At 36.0% G+C, this 21,807-nt stretch overlaps 1 protein-coding gene across 4 annotated transcripts in view; it reads right to left on the reverse strand.

Annotated features, from left to right (window-relative positions):
* The window catches only part of LOC119003934 (E3 SUMO-protein ligase RanBP2), a 72,097-nt gene that overhangs the window by 36,888 nt on the left and 13,402 nt on the right, over positions 1 to 21,807 (reverse strand). For all 4 annotated transcript variants that reach the window (XM_037070592.1, XM_037070582.1, XM_037070575.1 and 1 more), the window contains exons 7-18: positions 20,590 to 20,782; positions 17,057 to 17,144; positions 14,754 to 14,963; positions 13,369 to 13,550; positions 13,106 to 13,281; positions 12,818 to 12,941; positions 12,057 to 12,218; positions 11,409 to 11,546; positions 11,187 to 11,333; positions 8,000 to 8,179; positions 7,822 to 7,905; positions 3,312 to 3,447 (exon numbers count right to left, since the gene is read on the reverse strand). In XM_037070592.1, the coding sequence (XP_036926487.1) occupies positions 3,312 to 3,447; positions 7,822 to 7,905; positions 8,000 to 8,179; positions 11,187 to 11,333; positions 11,409 to 11,546; positions 12,057 to 12,218; positions 12,818 to 12,941; positions 13,106 to 13,281; positions 13,369 to 13,550; positions 14,754 to 14,963; positions 17,057 to 17,144; positions 20,590 to 20,782 (1,820 nt within the window). The remainder of the gene's footprint in view (positions 1 to 3,311; positions 3,448 to 7,821; positions 7,906 to 7,999; positions 8,180 to 11,186; positions 11,334 to 11,408; positions 11,547 to 12,056; positions 12,219 to 12,817; positions 12,942 to 13,105; positions 13,282 to 13,368; positions 13,551 to 14,753; positions 14,964 to 17,056; positions 17,145 to 20,589; positions 20,783 to 21,807) is intronic.

A 21,807-nucleotide genomic window follows, 5' to 3' on the forward strand; every position in this document is an offset into this window, starting at 1 on the left:
CCACCTGTTTTGTGTGAATATTTTACCAGGAAATCAACAACTAGAAGACACGCATGTTGACAGTAAAAGTGCCAACAGTCATTTGCTTGATCTGTTTAAGGAAAATTTTACCAGAAAACAATACAACTTACAAACTATTTAGTCTTCACACAGAAGAAGAAATAGAAATTTGTGACCCAAGAAATGCTAAACAATTGATCATGGAAAGCACTGAAAAAGACCTAGAAAAAGCTAGTGAAGTCTAAAAAATTGCCAAAGAAGCCTGAGTCTAAATTTGGAAAACTAATAGAACTGCCTGATGAGGGTGGTTATTTTGCAATATTCTGGTGAGTAAATAGGCATAGAACAAGCTAATGGATATAAGATAAGAATCAAAGCCTGAAATTCAACTACTGACTTTATCATTCACTGGTGACTGTTAAATAGTGGGGGCAGGGAGTAGAACTACTAAAAAATTCTGACAAACCTACTAAAGAATTCTTACAAACCTAATAATGGGGGCAGGGAGAAGAACTACTAAAGAATTCTTACAAAAAGCACCAAATGAATAGGTAACTTGGGAAATATAAACGATTATAAAATTGTTCAGGAAGTCTAGTATAAAAAACTTAAAAATAACACTATTTTTGTTCTTAAAAATTGACAAAGATTCTTATAAACTAGTAAGTTAACAGAGGGCAAGAATACAAAGAGATGGGCACGATTAGATATTGGTGATAAGAGTATAAAATGGCATAGCTTTTCCATAAAGCAATTTCCCAACACAAGAATTTTTTTTAACTTTATTTATTTATTTATCTTTAGAAGGGAAGGAGAGAGGGAGAGAGAAATCAATGTGTGGTTGCCTTTCATGCGTCCCCTGCTGGGAGTTGGCCTGCAGGGAACTGGCCTGCAACCCAGGCATGTGCCCTGACTGGGAATCGAACTGCGATCCTCTGGTTCACAGGCCTGTGCTCAATCCACTGAGCTACGCCAGCCAGGGCCCAACACAAGAATTTTTTAAATACCCTACAATCCTGGGAACATGCCCAGATTATTTATAATAGCAAAAACTGGAAAAACAAAAATAGGAAAATAAAATTGCAGTACTTCCACAAGATAAAAAATTGTGTATTCATTAATAGTGTTTTCAAAAATATTTAATAACAAATGCTTAGAACTGAAAGCAATATTTAAAAAACTGGCTTACTTATCTACACAGAACATAATATTTGATAAAAAGACCTCATTAAAATTTCTTTATATATACAAAGACTAAAAAGAAATGCTCCAAAATGTTAATAGAACTCCACGTGATACTGTTACCTTTTCGTTTTGTTTTCTTTATAATGTTCAGTATGTCTTACTATTTCCTTTAAGTTTATTAATCATTTTTTAATCACCTAATTTTCAATAGAGGAGAACCATGTTGGTATATTATTACATTCATTAAAAAACCCAAATCTATGATAATAGGAATGGAAATCAGGAGACTTGCGCCTTCCTCCTTGCAGGCCACAAATCTGCTTTGTGACCCTGACCATGAGCCATCTGGGGTCTCCTCTCTTCTCAAATATAAAATGAGGACGTGCTGTTTCTACACATTTCATAGGGTAATTGCAAGAATAAAATGAGACAAGCTGAATGTTAACAACCAGAAGAACTTTTATGCTTATACACAGAAGAAATGGAAATTGTGACCCAAAAGGTGCCAAATAATCAATTCCACACAGCACTCAAGAAGTCCCAGAAAAGGCGCTATATAGTACACAAGGTTTTTAAGTAACCAATGTCTGAACTCTTGACAGCTCATACATTTGTCTATGACTTATGACATTTAATAAGTTTGACTTTATTGAGACTATTATTTTACCTATATTTAGAAGACATTGTCACAAAAGGATAGAGGGGTAGCCTTAAGTATAACCCTCAACTATCACATCAATGTACTAATTTAAACTAGACCAAAGCATTCTAAATCTTTCCTGGGTTAAAACTAATTTTAAAAAAATATGCAATACTAGCATTTCAGTAATCGAATCTCATATAAAAGAACCTAAATTGTTATCATTTCTGGGTACCTGAGTGCAAGGTATCATACTGGCAAATGGCTTTAAAGTGAGACCACTTGAGTTTGAACCCCAGATCTAGCAGTAATTACCCTGTACAATAATGAGTAAACTACCTAACCTTTCTAAATCCATTTCCTCATCTATAAAATCAGGACTAATAATAGTACCTATCACTCTGGGTTACTGTGTTAAGTAACACCACATATACAAAGCACTTCTGCACATAGACAACCCACAGGAGGCACTATTAGTAACCTTTGGTTTATTAAGTGTTTGCTGTACACTGTAAATAAAAACCTAATACACATCCACCCTTATATAAACCCTCACAATTATCATTTGAGTCAATTATCTCCATGTTTCAAATAGACAAACTGGCTCAGAGAGGTAACACAACACAACTTTATATTCTAATATGCTCTAACTTCATATTCTAATATGCTCCTTTCTTTTATGTATGACCATGTATTTCAAAACAAACAGGATTTCCTATCAATGTCATATCTCTGAATATTTCATCAAAATAAGTTATAATTATATCAGTAAACATTTTTCAATTACAAGCAATAGTTCCACCTCAGTCTCAGCTCCTCTGACATGTGCATTAAAAGATTATCCTCCCTGGCTGGTGTAGCTCAGTGCATTGAGCGCAGGCCTGCGAAGCAGACGATTGAGGTTCGATTCCCAGTCAGGGTACATGCCTGGATTGCAGGCCAGTTCCCAGCAAGGGACAAACGAGAAGCAACCATACATTGATATTTCTCTCCCTCTCTCCTTCCTTTCCCCTCTAAAGATAATTAAATTAAAAAAAAATTTTTAAAAGATTATCCTTTAAGCCTTTACACAGTATCAAAATAAGCTTGTTTTGTGTCTGCTTGAACTTAAAAAAATCTCAGTAGTATCATAGATACCTTAAGTAACATGTAAAAACACATATACAGATATATATATACAAATGTACAGCCCTGGCTGGTATAGCTCAGTGGATTGAGTGCCATCCTATGAACCAGCATTGATGTTCACTTCCCAGTCAGGGCACATGCCTGGGTTGTGGGCCAGGTCCCTAGTAGGCAACACTCGAGAGGCAACCACACACATTAATGCTTCTCTCCCTCTCCTTCACCCTCCCTTCCCCTCTCTAAAAATAAATAAATAAAATCTTAAAACAAAACAAATGTACATACAGAAGGTGACTTCACAAGTTATATATTTAGAGGAGTACATACAGTGATGTACAAATAGATCCAGTTGCTAACTCACCTGTTAATGGAGGCCCATGAAAAGTCTGTGATCCCTGATATCCATCAGGCACTGAATCTGGTCCATAACATTCTGAAGACCAACGATGAGGGGACCCTGAGTTAATGCTATTTAGTTTCAATTCCTGCATTTCTTTCTATTGGAAGATGAAAAAAATTAAGCTATTATATAACACTAAAAACAGTGATACAGCAAACATACATTTTAGGTTTAAATACCTGATGATGCCTTTTAACACACTCTACATTCCAGTAAGATCGGAGTACCAGGTGCTGACTTAAGAACATGATCCTTAATTTAACAGCTCATCGCCCACCCATGCCTTCATTCCTTAGTATCATTTGCTAGTTCATTTGCTCTAGGTTAGAGTTAGCGCTAATGTAAACAACTGAGTAACCTCCTAAACGGCCTCATCTCCTTTTCCATTTTACACTTGCCTTATTTAATCTTTTTAAAGCTCAGCTCTAGGCAAGAAAAGTACCTACAAATTAAATTTCTTTCTCTGACATTCATGGTCCTCAGCAGAATCACTGCAAACATCCTTCCAGCATATCTCCTTTCCACACTGCTTTACTCTTTAGTCCATGTGAACTATTCAACATTCCAAATTATCTCCCAATACTAGCTTTCTAATTAGCCACATTTGATGTAACAAAACACTACTTATCCTTCAAGGTGATGCTCAAATGCCCTACTAGAAAATGAAAAACAACTAATTCTAGCTCTGAATATATAGGATAGGGCAAAAGTATGTTTACAGTAGCAAACATGCAAAACACAGTTTATTCCTGTATTACCATTTACTAATTATTATATTATTTTCCATACAAATAACTGTAAACCTACTTTTGCCCACCCTCTATTATGTATGTAATAATATACTACAAGCTCTTTACCTAGATTTTCAGTCCTTACAGTGCTACATAATATTAGTAACTTGCATCTTAACATGAGAAAAAAAGATGCAGGAAATGGCAAAGACTTGAAACCAGATCTTACTTCAAAAATATTTTCATAACACCGTTCCACTGCCTAGACCATAGACCAAAGGGCAGACATAAGGCCTTCTAATGGTATCTATGTGGCTAGCTACCAGATCTCTGTCATTTCTTATACTACTAAATGACAGAGATCTGGTAGAGATTCCTACAAACCCTAGAGCTTATAAAATGACCCTTACAAACTAGGCATTTATCAAGAAATTACTTCTTTAAAAAAAAAAAAAGAACGTCGTGGTATCAGACAACAGGTCACTTTTGAAATCAGTATCAACTATCTCTGGATGGGCCCAGGTATCCGAGCAGTTATAACAGACACATCCAGCACGTCTGCTACCCTCTTTTATGGGTGTTTTCAAATACAACTTTTCCAAAAGCCGTATCTACTTGGATCAACAAATCTCTCAAATTTTCAAAGTATACAAAATTTTCCCCACTCATCTATCATCTCTAGTCCATATGCTGTACATCCGTAAACAAAAAATTGGTGGCATCAATAAGAACTTATTTGTCATTACCAATATCTGGACCATAGTTCTGAAGATGCAGTTAATGCAATAATTATCATTTTAAAACTTCGAACAACTAGAAAATGCATTGAGAAATGGTTTCAACAATTGTCTGGCCAAAGGGAGTTAATTAATGACAGAGTTAGTACTAGAACCTAGCTTTTAAGGCACATTGAATAATTCCACTACCCTTCCAGAGAAAGAACATTTGTGGCTGAATCCTAAATGTCAACATTATATGTAATATCACAATAGACCACAATTACACAAAACTGACAGAAAGATCTTTGTGCAAATTCAAAAGTTTATATCCCTCCCAACAGCATTTTTAATGTCACACATTGCTAATAGCACTATGAATATCACACAATTATTAATTAACCTTGATGTAATTTTAAAAGTAGGACTGATTTAGTTCTTACTCTATGAGCATGAAATAACCTATCTCTACTGCCAATTCCAAAAACATTCCTACAAGCCTAATTTATAGTTAAGGTCATTTTCATATAGTTAAAATAAAAGTATGGAAGATGGAGGCATAGGTGGAAACACTGTGCCTCCTCCCACAACCAAGTTTAAAGACAACAAAGTTTAAGTAACAAAAACGCAACCAAAGCACAGAAAATTGAACTGTACGGAAGACTGACAATGAACCATTGAGCGAGACTGACCAGTAAGAGGGGTGGAGTCAGCAAGTCAGTGGCTGGCGGAGTGGATTCGCACAGAAAAAAGTGGCTAGAGGAGTTCCGCCAAGACGGAGGCATAGGTGGAAACACTGTGCCTTCTCCCACAACCAAGTTTAAATACAACAAAGGTTTAGTAAACAAAGACGCAGCCAAAGAACAGAAAATTGAACTATACAGAAGTCCAACAACAACGAACCCGTTCAACTGGGACTGGTAAGAGGGGCGGAGCCAGCAGCAGAGCAGGGTCGGCAGAAAAGGTCAACAGACCCAGGCTGGCAGGCAGCCGGGGTAGCAGCACAGACCCAATGAGGATGCACGACAGGCTGACCTCAGTCACACATTCTCCCACAGATAAACAAACCAGCAGAGGAGTGAGCAGTGAAGACGGACCAAGCAGGCCCCAGCAGGCGAACCCAGTGAGTGCACAAGGTGGAGGCCTGACCGCGGTTGCACATTTGCGTGCAGTGGGACAGACCACAGGGCCATGGTGGCAGGAGGCGGCAGAGAGGACCACCATTGCTTTCCCTTGAGCCCGCCCCCACATAAAGCATCACAACTCAGCAACTGACATGCCCCGCCCTGGTGAACACCTAGGGCTCCACTCCTCCTACATAATAGGCATGAACAGTCAAAAACATGGCTGAAGAAGAACTCAAAGCCCCAGAGCTGATAATTCTAAGCGAAAAAGAAATAGCGAACCTCTCAAATGCACAATTCAAAACACTGGTAATCAGGATGCTCACAGAACTGCTTGATTTTACTCACAGAGGGACAAATGAAGGCTAAACTAATTGAGATGAAGGGAAATGTCCAGGAAACCAATAGTGATGTAAACAAAACTGGAACTAAAATCAATGGACTAGACCACCAGAAGGAAGAAAAAACTGACCAAACAGAAAAGAATGAAAAACAAGAATTCAAAAAAAAAATGAGGAGAGGCTTAGAAACCTTCAGGACATCTTTAAAAGTTTCAACATCTGAATTATAGGGGTACCAGAAGGGGAAGAGGAACAGCCACAAATGGAAAACTTACTTGAACAAATAATAAAGGAGAACTTCCCCAATCTGCCAAAGGAAATAGACTTCCAGGAAATCCAGGAAGCTCAGAGAGTCCCAAAGAAGTTGGACCCAAAAAGGAACACACCAAGGCAAATCATAATTACACTAGCCAAGATGAAAATGAAGGAGAGAATCCTAGAAGCAATAAGAGATAAGGGGACAGTCACCTACAAAGGAGTTCCCATCACACTGTCAATGGATTTCTCAAAAGAGACCTTACAGGCAAGAAGGGGCTAGAAAGAAGTATTCCAACACATAAAATCCAAAGACCTACATCCAAGATTGATCTATCCAGCAAAGCTTTCATTTAGAATGGAAGGGCAAGTGCTTCTCAGATAAGATCAAATTCAAGGAGTTCATCATCACCAAGCCCTTATTATATGAAATGTTAAAGGGACTTATCTAAGAAAAAGAAGATAAGAAATATGAACAGTGAAAGGACAGCAAACTCACAGTTATTAACAACCACACCTAAAACAAAAGCAAACTAAGAGGACAGCTAGATCAGGAGTGGAAACATAGAAATGGAGATCACATGGAGGGTTAGCAACAGGGGAGTGGGAGGAGAAGAAGGGGGAAGAAGGTACAGAGAATAAGTAGCATAGACAGTAGGTATAAAATAGACAGGGGGAGGGCAAGAATACTATGGGAAATATAGAATCTAAAGAACTTGACACACGTGGACATAAACGAAAGGGGGGATGGTGGGGGAGGGGTGTGCAAGGTGGAGGGGAATGAAGGCGGGGGAAATGAGACAACTGTAATGGCATAATAAATAAAATATATTAAAAAGGGGAAAAAATAAAAATATATACCTATATATTTTGTCCTTACATAATTAAGTCAAATTCATATGAACGTATTAAAAATATAAAAGGTTTTCTGAAGTTTAAACAATTTGCCAATTCCTAGCTGTAAATACAACACAGACCAGTAATTCTGAGAAATAAATTCATAGACCAAGGTACAATTAGTATTTTCACTAGTTCGATTGAATCACTTGGTGACCTACTCTACTCCAGAAACAATGCTATGTTTGGGTAAAAGTGTTAGTGCCTTTAAAGGATTCATATCTATTGGAAGATGTAGCCATAAGTAATTTCAAAATACGGTAAGTGTTACTATGCAGCATGTACAGCATATGATTCTTAGCAACATGGTAAAGGAACATTTTGAATAGCTTTACAAAGTGAGGGAGTAGTCAAGGAAGGAATCTTCGAATAAGGGAGGCACAAGATAGAGAAATTAAATGATTTACCTTAATGGCCTCTACTTGTTGGCAGATCATTTTCAATAAAGAATTTTGATCTTCTGCCCACTGAGGTGGTGCTTTTGGAGAATACTAAAAAAAAAAAAAAAAGTAACAAAACAGAATTTAAAACACTTATAACAGAAACATATTCCACAATGGCATAATTCATTTCTTTCCCACTAACCTTGTAACTTTTACTTGGCGACAGAGAGTATTTCGTCGGAGATGGCGTAGAATGTTTCATGTCTGAATCTGCATTACGCAAGGAACCATTTTTATAAATAAGACCTCCTTCACTATAGTCATCAAGTTCCTGCATGACTGAATTAAGCATCTCTTTTACAGACTCCAGGGGCACAGGCAACTAAAAACAAAAGGCATGAATCAAGGGCATTAGTTTGCAAAAATACCCAAGTAAAAATTCTTGAGTAAATGCAAGCTTTTATTTTATTAATGTACTTACCTTCCCTCACTTTTGTATTATAATAACTTTACTTTAAAAACAGACATGAAACTGCTATGTAACCTAAAGTCTTCTCACTCTAAAGTCCATACTGTTTCTGTTCTTTCTTTTAGCCATAATAATGGCAGAAGAATGTTAACAAGAAATATTCCAATGTGAGCAAAATGTTTCCCGATTTTGAATGTGGAGAGAAACATAAATGCTAGAATGCACCAGACATCATAAAGCCTAATCTAAGAGCAGCAACACTAATTAATCAACAAAATACTTGTAAAGCTGAATATACAGAAGTTAATACCATCATGATAGTCTCAAACTTCTAAGAGCTGGAAAAAAATCCACAGCAAATGAAGAAGAGAAGAAATGATCTGAAATTCTTTGCCATTTACTGTAGATTTCAGTTACATGTTTAACTAAAATTCATTAAGAACTAGTATTAGCTTTGACTGGTGTGGTTCAGTGAACTGAGTGCCGATCTGCATACCAAAGTATCACTGGTTTAATTCACAGCCCAGGAACATGCCTGGGTTGCAGGCCAGATCCCCAGCAGAGGGGACTGGAGAGGCAACCACAGATTACTGTTTTTCTACCTCTTTCTCCCTCCCTCTCTAAAAATAAGTAAAATCTTAGAAAAAAAAAAGGACAAGTATTAGGTGGCAATACATTGCCACAACAACAAAAATATATGTCCTGCCTTATAAAACTTAGATTCTAATTCCTCAGCAAGTATTTTTCTAAAAGTATAAACATAGATTCTCAATTTTTAAAAAGAAACATCAAACCTAAGACAAAGCAATACTAATTCAATATTAAAACAAAGAGCCCGTTTTAAGCCAAGATGGAGGCACAGGTAGACACACTCACTGTGCCTCCTTCCACAACCAAAACAAGAACAATAACAATTTAAAAACAAAAAACAACCAAAACTGACAGAAAATCAAACTGTATGGAAGTCCGACAACCAGAGTTAAAGACATTCTTCCAGACTAGTAAAAGGGGCTGAGTTGGGAAGCTCGAGGCAAAGCAGCAGCTGACAGATCCTGCTAGGCAGCAGATTTTAGAATGGGGCACAGTGCCCAAGGCAATAGCTGGTGGACCCTGTGGTCCCAAATTCCTGCACTGATAAACCAGACGAAACTGGGGAATGAGACAAACCACACAACCCAGGGTCCTAGCACAGGAAAATAAAGCCTCAAACCACTGACTGAAAACACCTATGGGGGTTGAGGCAGCAGCGGGAAAAACTCCCAGCCTCACAGGAGAGTTCACTGGAGAGACCCATAGGGTCCTAAGAACATACACAAACCCACCCACCTGGAAATCACCATCACAAGAGCCCAATTTGCTTGGGGGGGTGTGGGGGAAGTGACTGAAATCCAGCAGAAAGTGGAGCAAGTGCTATTGTTCCCTCTCAGACCCCTTCCCTACTTACAGTGTCACAACCTGCGACATGGATTACCCAACCCTGGTGAATACTAAAGGTTCCACCCCTCACTATGTACCAGACGGGTCAAAACAACAACAACAACAAAATGGTCCAAACAAAATAACACATCAAAGATCCAGAAAAAAATACAATTAAATGATGAAGAGGTAGCCAACCTATCAGATGCACAGTTCAAAACACTGATAATCAGGATGCTCACATAATTGGCTAAATTTGGTTGCAAATTAGATGAAAGAATGAAGACTACACTAAGTGAAATAAAGGAAAATGTACATATAGGGAACCAATAGTGATGGGAAGGAAACTGGGACTCAAATCAACGGTGTGGACCAGAAGGGGAAAGAAATATCCAATCAGAGAAGAATGAAGAAACAAGAATTCAAAAAAAAAAAATGAGGAGGATTAAGAACCTCCAGGACATCTTTAAACATTCCAACATCCGGATTATAGGGGTACCAGAAGGGGAAGAAGAAGAGCAACAAATGGAAAACTTATTTGAACAAATAATAAAGGAGAACTTCCCCAATTTGCCAAAGTAAATAGTGTTCCAGGAAGTCCAGGAAGCTCAGATAGTCCCAAAGAAAGTGGACCCAAGGAGGAACACACCAAGGCACGTTACATTAGCCAAGATAAAAATGAAGGAGAGAACCCTAGAAGCAGCAAGAGATGAGGAGACAGTTACCTACAAAGGAGCTCTCATAAGGCTATCAGCTGATTTCTCAAAAGAAACCTTTCAAGCAAGAAGGGGCTGGAGAAAAGCATTCCAACTCATGAAATGCAAGGACCTACATCCAAGATGGCTCTATCTAGCAAAGCTTTCATTTAGAGTGGAAGGGCAGATAAAGTGCTTCTCAGATAAAGTCAAGTTCAAGGAGTTCATCATCATCAAGGCCTTATTATATGAAATGTTAAAAGGACTTATCTAAGAAAAAGAAGATAAAAAATATAAACCATGAAATGAAAGCAAACTCAGAATTAATAATAACCACACCTAAAACAAAAACAAACTAAGCAAACAACTAGAACAGGAACAAAACCACAGAAATGGAGATCATATGGAGGGTTATCAACAGGGGACTGGAAGGGGGAGAGAGCAGGAAAAGGTACAGAGAATAAGTAGCATAGATGCTGGGTAGAAAATAGACAGAGGGAGGGTAAGAATAGTATGGGAAATGCAGAAGCCAAAGAACTTATATGTATGACCCATGGACATGAACTAAAGGAGAATGTGGGTGGGAGGGGCTGTGTAGGGTGGAGGGGAGTGAAGTGGGGAAAACGGGACAACTGTTAACAGCATAATCAATAAAATATACTTTAAAAAACCCACAGAGCACTTCTTGTGCATTAACTGAGGTATTACTGAGCATTTTTCGAAATTACCAAAATTTGTATAAAACCTAGGCCAAAACACTTACCACTCATTTGTCACTAACAAGAAAGAACAAAAACTTTGCAACTTACTTTTTGGACTACTGAAAGATCTGTATCACTTTCATCTAAAATCTTTATTAGGTAGTCCCTGGTCTTTCTCAGATAATTTCTGCATTCTTCCTGTTCTTCAGGAGAAAGAGCATCATTTTCAATGTCTTCTGCTTTTCTGTGAAAAATCTATATAAAAGTGCTTTTATGAAACAGCTGGGTTTTTAAAACAAAAAAAAATTTAAATCAAGAACATGTACTTACCAGTGCAAGGTTCCAGTAAGAAACAATATTTTTTATAGATTCCAAAGCAGTCATAGCATCTTCTATATTTCCATTAATTGCATCCAATATAGCAAATGTTATGTGTGCTTCTTCTTCATATTCACTAATTTCAGATGCCTAAACACATTAATTTTTTGTCAAATTGCCTCAAGGCAGAATATCAAACTCAAACAACTTCCCAAAGATTTTATATGATCTAATAATGATATTAACATCTCAATATTCTTTTGTGCCATATTTGTTAACAGCTAGTGCATTTAAACAGGCCTACCAATAAACAGTCTGGCAATTATTTTAAGCAGTTTACGCCTCCATTTCTTTCTTTTTTTTTTTTAAGAAATGTTATCAAATTTATAACAGAATATTTATTGGGAATGTACTCTTCCTGGAGTTCTTTCTCTTTCTTTTTTATTTAAGATTTTATTTATTTATCTTTAGAGGGAAACAAAAGAAGAGAAGGAGAAAAATATCAATGTATGGTTGCCTCTCATGAGTCCCCGGCTGAGAACTGGCCTGCAACCCAGGCATGTGCCCTGACTGGGAATCGAACTGCAATCCATTTCTTTATTTATATAATGTAAGTCCACATTCCTAGTTAATTAAACAAGGGATCAGATCCTCCATTACCTGGATGTCTGCACTATGAAAGTGTTTAAACAGAGGGTCAGTAGGTTCAGGAATACTGCTCTTCTTCTTGATCATCTTCAGTAACGGCAAAACCTTCTTCCAATAATGTACACTTCTGCTTATGTATTCCCGTTGATCATAAAAAGAATTAAGACCACTGCCCTAAAATAGAAAGTTAGAAGCATATAACCTAAGGAACAGAAATGATCAGATCTAAAAATTCACTTGTAAGTTGTCTAAACTGGTTGAATTCCAAATCAAAATCTCAAGTCATATGCTCGACTCTCCATATACTGGAATAACTAACCACCTTAATACCAGCGATCACTCTAGACCCAACTTTTAAACACTTCTAGATACCCAAAATCTGCCACTCTACATCACAATTTGGTCAAAGGGCTAAAAATCTACGCTTAATCCTGCCACGGAACCTCAAATATTCAGAAAGATCTCTAATGTCTGAGCTACATAGCCTTCTGCTACTGAACATAAAATAAATTCCCAGGCTAAGCAATAATTATAATATAATTATTAAGTAATAATAGTAACAGCTAATATTTATGTAGCATTTTCCATTCCAGACACTGTTTTATCTGCTTATACATTAACTATATTAACTATGTGGGAAGATTTTAAAAAGTACATTTCACCTGGCATAATATGAATAGGCTGCAACTGAAGTAAATAACTTTCAACAAAAAGGTGATGGCTTTTTTAATGAAATAGTGTTCTTAAAAATGCTTCCACTTTAATAAACTCACCATTTTCTGAAGGTATCTTGCCCAGTGTACAAGTAGTGCAGGTTGAAGGCCATGTTTTTCCTGGCCCCTTAGAGTATTTATGTCATGCTGAACTAGAAGTCGCAATTTTGCTGAGGTTCCAGGGCTAAAAAAAGATTTAATAAAATTGATTTATAAACATGCATTTATATGTTTGTTAATCATCACACAATAATTAAATTAAATACCTAGGAAATAAGTTTTTCAATTAAATAAACTGTTAAATTAAGAAATCTAAACTAGGAAATCTATTTTTGTTTCACTACTTACATTGCTCTTCTGTGAATCAGATTACAAACTGCATTCCACCAACATTTTTGTCTCTCTGTACAAAGCTGTTTACACACAGGAAGTGGCAAACATAAAGGCTGATAGAAGTTATGGTGAGAACTACATCTCTCCTTTAGTTGCAAGTGGCTGGTATATATTACTCCAAGTAGAAATACCTGTTTTGTTCAAAGAAAAATCCATTTAAATTAAAAAAAATTTTAAACAAAACTCAAAATATTTAATTTTTTCAAATCTTTGCTTACTTCAAGATCTAAAATACATATTGACTCAGGTGCGTTTGTTTCAAGTCTTGAGGTTTCCTGGGGCAAATGATGAAAAAGCTGTTTTAGCCACCTTCGAACTGAGGGTAGGGTAGGCAACAAATTCCACTGTAAGCCAAGCCAAGTAAGGTGCTGAAGGCTACCATTATGTGCTCGAATGGCACCTGAAATAAAGGTGAAAAAAACTGGCTTTGAAAACTTTATGTCATTGGTTCTGCCAACAACTGACTCACATTAAAAGTATCTTAATTTTCTATATCAGAGCTGGGAAAAATACTACGACAAGCAAAGTCTCATGTTCTTATTAAAAAGTACAGGTACTCCCACTTTATGTCTAGGAATTTTAAAAACAGTTGATGGAGACAGTTCTTTCCAACTCCATCTGATGGGGGGAAAGAGAGAGACTCACTAGAACTCAGTGAGACAAAATCTGACGGGGGCTAAATAAAGAATAGTCACCTATTAAGAAGTCTTAGGGAGAAAAAGAAATCTTGAAAGAATGCATTTTCCTTTCAGTAAAGAGGCATTAAACCAATGGGATACCAGTACATTAGGATAGTAAAGAGAACTTCTCTTCTAGAAGAAATTCAGTACTGAAAAAGTTACAAAAGCTTCGCAAAGCATTCAAGAGGTACACAGCCTTTCTGGTAATATAGCAATTTGCAAATGACTTAAACATGTTCACTGACTTTGCCCCAGTTAATTGTTTTTAAGAATCTATTGAAAAATTTGATATGGAGACATTTTATATTCAAATTTTCATCACAGTATTATTTTTTTTAAGATTTTATTTATTTATCTTTAGAGAGAAAGGGAAGGAGAGAAGGAGAGAAATACCAATGTATGGTTGCCTCTCGTGAGTGCCCTGCTGGGAACTGGCCTGCAACCCAGGCATGTGCCCTGACCTCAGAATCAAACCGCAATCATGTGGTTCGCAGGCCCGCACTCAACCCACTGAGCTACACCAGCAAGGGCGACAGTATTATTTTTAACAGCAAAAAAACTGGAAGCAACTTGTACGTCCAACAATAAAAAGCGGCAAGCAAATTATGGCTAATTTATGAGACAGATTACACTGCCAATGAAAGTGATGTTTACAGAGACAGATACAATGGAAGAGAATTCCTGAAAGACAAATCACATGTACAGCATGAACAACAGTTTAGAAGAAAAATATACGCCACTACTACACACTACCAACCTCTTACACCACCACCATTCCTCCCCTACAAAAAACCTGTAATACAGGAAAATCTTAAGTCATTACTTCTGGGTAGAGTATGGGCAATTTATTTCCCTTTCTGCTTCATTTTTCTAATATAAAAGGATTAAGACACAAAATATTTTCTTTAAAAGATACAACTTACCAACATCATATCTGGCCAAATCATCAGGTTCTGGTGCTTGTACATCGATGTTTCCAATATCATCATTACAAAGGAAAGAGCTATCCTTAGGTGACAGACCAGAAAACAGAGCTTCATACAATGCAGACTGCCCACTTTTATTGGCAAAGGATTCTACAACCTCTTTTAAAAAATCTTGCTTGTCACGACTTAGGTTCAGTAGCATGTGCCCTGAAATACAAATTATTTCCATCATTTAAAATATTCGAATTGGTTGTACTCATCTCTCTCAATAGTTTTATTCATATACCCTACGGGGGAAATAAGATTATCTGAGACATAACCATCTAACCCAACAACCACATCTGGATAATAAAAAGGGTGCTTATGCAAAAAATAAGTATAGATTATAGGTTTAAACAGTATCTGTGTCTAAATACTAGAGTAAAAGGAAAGAAAAAGGAGACAAGAATGTATAAAAATAGCAAAAAATATTTACATTTTAAATGAAAAAGAGTGGGATTTAAAAATGACCATAGGAGAGCAGGGCCAAACTCAAATTCTCTTACGTGACACACTGATTTCTACTGCAGGCTGGGAAGAATTCTTCTTTAAAAATCTTTTTTAAAAAAATATATTTATTTCCAGTCCCCACATCCAGAGGTTATGGTTCCATAGGTTTGGGGTGAGTAATCTATTTCAGAAACACTCCTTGGATAAAGCCCTAGTACACGCTACAACATGGATGAACCCTGAAATACTACTCTAACTGAAAGGAGTCAGTCACAAAAAGACCACATATTGTATGATTCAATTTCTATGAAATAACCATATAGAATAGAAATGTCTATAAACAGACAGAAAATGAGTGATTACTTTGGACTAGGAGGTTTGGAGGTAAATGAGGTATGACTGTTAATGGGTAGGAGGTTTCATTATAAGGTGATGAAAATGCTCTTAAATTGACTGTCATCAAGGTTGTACAACTCCGTGAACATACCAAAAACAGCTTAAATGTAAATGGGTAAATTACCTGGCATGTTAATTATATCTCAATTAAACTGTTTTAAAACAAAAACAAAAAATTCTCCTTGGGTAATTCTGTTGGTCAGGCAGGTTTGCTTCCATCAGACTACTATTTCTCTAAGAGTTTTAAGAGACAAGCTCAGAAATGCCCAGATCAAAGACATTAAAACACAGGTCATTTTATAAACTGTGACACTATGAGAAGGCACCTACCTATCACAGCCCTTCAAGGGTTAAAGGAAGATATAAAAAAAAAAGATTTAAAAGTCACTTCGTTAAGACCTAATTAAAGTCACTTTGTTAAAACCTAAAAGTCTACCTTCCGCAAAAAAGCAGACTGTGAGATATATTGTAGAAGAACAATATAAGCTTAAACCAATAGCCTAACAATAGACCAAAGCTTACAGGAACTTTGATTCAATACTCTCTTCATCTTTATAAAGTTCATTTAATTTATGTCAAAATTGCTTGCTAGCCCTCGCCATCGTGGCTCCATTGGTTGGAGTGTCTCTCATAAATATCATGGGTTTGATACCTGGTCAGGGCATGTGCCTAGGTTGCAGGTTCAGTCTCCAGTCAGGGCACATATGAGAGGCAAATAACTGATGCTTCTCTCACACATCAATGTTTCTCTCCCTCCCTCCCTCCCTCCCTTTCCCTCTCTCTAAAAATCAGTGACCATGTCTGCAGAAGGCTAAAAAAAAAAAAAACCCTGCTTCCTAGAGAAAGCATTCAATTTACTGCCTGATTCACTGGCAACATGAATAACTTGGAAGTTTTTGCCTTAGCAAAACCAGGTAACATAGAGTAGACATTTAGGATCTATCCCAAATAGGCAAAACTGGGAATAAATCTACAAATTCCAAGAGCCTAACAGAATTTGAATATAATCTTCCATTTCCCTTACCACGCTGTCAATTCCTTAAGAGAGACATCTTTATCTCATCTTTGTATCCTCCGTAAGTGTCTTATAAGCAATTAATGTTAAATGGTTTATAATTCAATAATTATTCTTAGTATAAAAACTGCTTTACAATATTCAGGATGGAGGCTCTAGCAGCTGGATAACAGAAAGGTTAAGGAGTTTCTCCATCTGGGAACACACAATATCAAATATTTTTCCTTTTAAAGAATATACCATTTCTTCTAATTCTTTCTGTATCTCTTGCCCTCATCAAACATAGCAAAGCAAAACATATGATAATGACAAATCTCTCCTGGAAAAAAAAGAAGATATTATCATAAGATGTATTCTAACAGAGAAATTTTCCTTTTTTCCAGTTAAACATCACTATTACCTGACTGACTCAGACGATCATAGGCCATCGTTTCCAGCAGATTTTGTCCACTTTCTCCTTTTATTAATTTAATCTTTGGTCTTGGAACCTGGTAATGTTATAATCAAAAATTTTAATATAGTAATACCCTTACTTCTAACAGTTAGATGTTCCTTTTGATTACATTTTGCTGTTTTGATTGTGCATGAAATTTCACGGTACTCTTACTCACAAGTTTTCTAAACATGATGCCAAACTTTGTCGTCTATAACCAATGGTTAAACGAGTTGAGAAAGCAACTGCAAAAAACTAGGTACCAAGGAATTTAGATAATCTATAAAAGATGGCTTCAAAGAGCACTTATGTGAAATTACTTTCTACTAAAAGCACATTCCAATGACACTTGAGAAAATGAAGTACTTAGAGAACTTTTCTACCCTGAAGAAACAGAACCACAGCAGCAGAGATGACAGCCCTATTTCACTCAGCACAGGAACCATACTTGGAAATGCCATACTGAACATCTTCTAAGAGCACGGATAATTTGGGATTGCACTGGAATAAACTGGAACAAAGAGAGTGAAAGGACTCCAAGCCATATCCTATGAAAAAGAACTAAAAAAATGATGAAAAATAGAATGGTGAAAAACACACACTATGCAGCCTTCAGATTTACCTTGGGAGGAGGGGAATTGTGAAAAGAAGGGGAAGAAATCAGTCAAAAAACATGTATAAATGACCCAGGATCATGGACAGCATTGTGAGGATTGACTGGGAGTGGGGAAGAGGCAGGTGCTGGGTGGAGGAGAGCAAAGGAGGATAAATGCGACAACTGTAATAGAACAAGAATAAAAAAATTACTTCGTGAAACAAGGGCTAAAATTTTTCAATAACATCAAAAGAAAAAACTCCGGATTGAATGAGGGCCTGCAAACCAAACAACCATGGTTCAATTCCCAGTCAGGGCAGATGCCTGGGCTGCAGGCCAGTTCCCAGCAGGGAACACACAACAGGCAACCATACACTGATATTTCTCTCCCTCTCTCCTTCCCTCCCCCTCTATAGAAAGATAAATAAAATCTTTCAAAAAAGAAGAAAAAACACCAATGGGTATCAGCTTAAAAAACATTTTTACTCCATATAAGTAAGCACCAAAAACCAAATTATCCAAAAATGCAAAGGGCTAGCTTAAAATGTAGTGAATGTACATCACTGCAATGACTTTTTGTACACACTTCTGTGATGTCAGAATTTTCGCAATAGCTCTATAAGTTATAAATGCATAGATGCACTTTGATCCTGCAATTCTTCTTTCAGAAGTTTATTCTACCCTTAAATTTTCACATGTGAAATGGCACAGGTTAGTCACTATAGAATTATTTGAAGTAGCATAGCAAAAAACCAAAAGTAACTTAATGTCTTGGTTTTAGGGCCCTGGTTTAAATACCACCCACCAAAAACTACAATATACCCAAAGAATAGAGTAATATGCCACCATCAAAACAACTGAGGACGCATTAGTCATGCTATGCTTTCTATACCAATGTGGAAGCATTATCAAGGTATATTTCATAAAGCTAAATAGATGGAATGTACAGAATGTTTTCTATCTATATTTTTAAGGGGAGTGGGAGTATATGTATTGTGTGTGTGCGCTTGTCCATGTATAAAAAATTTCTTGAAAACTCACAAATTACTAACATTAGTTCCTTCAGGGAAAAGAAATAAATGACTAACAGAAATTGTCACAATACTCTCAGCCACAAGTTTTCTAAACATGATGCCAAACTTTGTCATCTGCAACTGTTGAAGAGCACAAAACTCATAAACCTAGCCTCTTTTACAAAATTATTCAACAGCTATCATTTGTGACTAGTTATTATAAATTTACTTAGTCACTCTACCTCAAGTGAGAATTTCCTCATCTTAATAAAAGGTTTCGAGAGAGATTTTGTATGCCTAACTGATATGCACATATGCTTACTAAAACCGCAGCTCTCAATTAATCAAGAGTCTGAAAATGCTGCCATTAAAGAAATTAGCCCAATATGACTCTGTGACCCTATGCTAGTCCACTCTTCCCTTATATACTTGTCACTTGATAATTAAGCTTTACAACAAATGATAATGTAAAATCCAAGTACTAAAGAGGCTTCCTTCCATTACATTAAATGGAAACACATGGTAGGTAAAAAGAGAATGAGATAAATATCTATGTACTAAAATAGAGCAATGAAAACACACTGGGAAAAGTAAGATTTTCAACAGTAAATAAAGCACATCTCCACTGAAGCAAACAGTTTTTAAAAATGGAGAAAAGCCATACTATATGCCTGTGTATGCAGAAAAAATTCTGAATGCCCAACAAACTGTTAACAGTGGTTGTCTCCTAGGAAAAGGGGCTTGAGTGAATAGGTTAAGAGAAAAATTTAGTTTTTACTATTTAAAAAGGTCAACATTTAAAACAGTTGACTGTGTCTTAACTCTACAAAATATATATTAAAAAAACTTTAACGGATTTTAGTTTCAATTAAAAATATAAAAACTGTCAACTACTTGAGAATCTATACAAATATTAACCATAACAGCCTTTTAGTACTTATATAAATTAGCAAACTTCATAAACTTTATTAATTTTCACTGTAAATATATTCCTTATGAACTTAAATGCTGCTGCAGAGCAAAATAGTAGCACTTAACACTGTGGGATGAATATCAATAGTGTCTGTTGAAAGACCTGTATGATATGAACTACATGGAGAGGCTTCCTTTAATAGTCAGTCTACAGTGAACCCTCCCCTTTCCATCAAGCAAAAGATCACTCTTCAAAGTTAACAATTTTTATAAGCTGAGCTCAATGCATTTTTTGGCATAGTGCTTCTTTTCATTTTGGAATTAATGCCAACTCACTAAGGAAAACCCTAAAACTGAAAAGATGAATTGGGAAATGGATAACAGCCAGCATCTCATCACCTGAAAACAATGGTTAATATTTTGACATATTCCCTTCATGTCATATTCTATGCACAAGACAAAGTTTTTTTCCAAAGATGAATAAATACACTGCTGTATTTTATATATAATATACTCTCATTGAAATATACATATTACATATGTATGTTTTTCAATTAACATGTTAAAATCCCTGAGGTAAACACCTTCTTCTGTCATAGTTTATATAACCATACCCCAAAACTTACTTAGGATTACTGTCCACGTTATGTGTATCTTTTTTATTCAAGTTTTATCCATATTTGAGACTATTTTCTTATTCCCGATTCCCAGAAATGGCACAGTAAAAAGATTAAACTCTTTAAACTGGTCTCCCAAAAAGTATCAGCAATGTAGACTGCCACCAACAATGCATCAATAATTTCACCAGCCTCACCAGTGTTTTAAATCTTGTTATTTTCACCAATCAAATTACCTATTTCATTTCAACTTTAATTCTATAGGTTCATTCATAGTTTCATTATATTCCAGGAAGCAATTCCATGTGAAATACAATGGTCTCAGTGAAATGTTCATTGTACCCAAAACTGGAAAAAGCTTACCTGAAATGCTATGAGATAGCACAACGCAGCCAACTCAGAGAGAGCTCGCCATTGTATATCACTATGCTGACCCATCTTCAAAAGCAGAGAACCAGCATGCATATAGAAGTGTCCTTTTATTTCTAAGAAAATAGCTGAGAGTTCATCATTTTCACCCACACAAGATTTCACAGTCTGAAGAACACTATCAAAACTGTAATATTAAAATATTAAACAGGTATTAAATTTGTTGCATTGTAAGTAATAACTCAAAATAAAATAAGTTTATATCAAGCTTCATCTTCCATATTTGAACTCCAAAATGATCCATATTCTTTTCTACTTTATAAATTATGAATCTAGTACCTATTTTTATTCCACATATGCCCCATATTTTAAGCTTAACCTCTAAAATGATGTCTTTATTACAAAAGTTAGTTCATGTCCTCCATTCACAGAAAAGATACAAATCTTTTTACTGACTATGGTACATGTTTCATAATATACCAGAATAAAACTGTGAAACTAGTACATTTTCTAGTTTCTTCTTAATAATATGGTTCTATTATTTAATGCAAAGTTGGAATTTCTCAAATCAGATATGCCTTATTCAAATTACAAGTAAATAATTGGTGAGATATTTCAGTTGTCAATACTATTAAATTGCTCTTCTTACCATACAGATAACTAGCGTTAAATAAACTGTATTTCTATTATTTGTAATCTATGTACTAATTACTGTTTCTAAACCCAATGGCCCTCAGAATCTTCATTTTGTAAGAAAAACTAACGTGCTTAATAAAAATGTAAAATATGATTTTAAAAGCAGATTTTAATATGAATTTGAGCAATAGATCTTTCTTCTGGTAAGTCAGTTCCAGAGACCCCTAGAGGTTTCTCAAGAACCCTTCAGGGGATCCATGGGGTTAAAATTATTTTTGTAGTACTCCATTTTTACCCTCATTTCCTCACATGAGCAAAAATTCCTGGGTATACAAGCCATAATAAAGAAAACTTCCTAAATGATCCCTAAAATAATCTAAAAATACAAATTAGTATTTTTGGACACTACCCTTACAGTACCATCTAAAAACACTAGGTACTTCAAGAAAACTACCTACCTCCCTACACCCCAGCGGAAAGAACTTCTTTCTATATGCCAGATGGGAAATAAGAATTACTTTTCAAATAAATGAATAGTCTAAAGCAGGGACAGGCAAACTTTTTCTATTAAAGGCC

The sequence above is a fragment of the Sturnira hondurensis genome, unplaced genomic scaffold (genome assembly GCF_014824575.4).
Source record: "Sturnira hondurensis isolate 20B ecotype Veracruz unplaced genomic scaffold, ASM1482457v3 Scaffold0001304, whole genome shotgun sequence".
Classification (NCBI taxonomy): Eukaryota; Metazoa; Chordata; class Mammalia; order Chiroptera; family Phyllostomidae; genus Sturnira; species Sturnira hondurensis.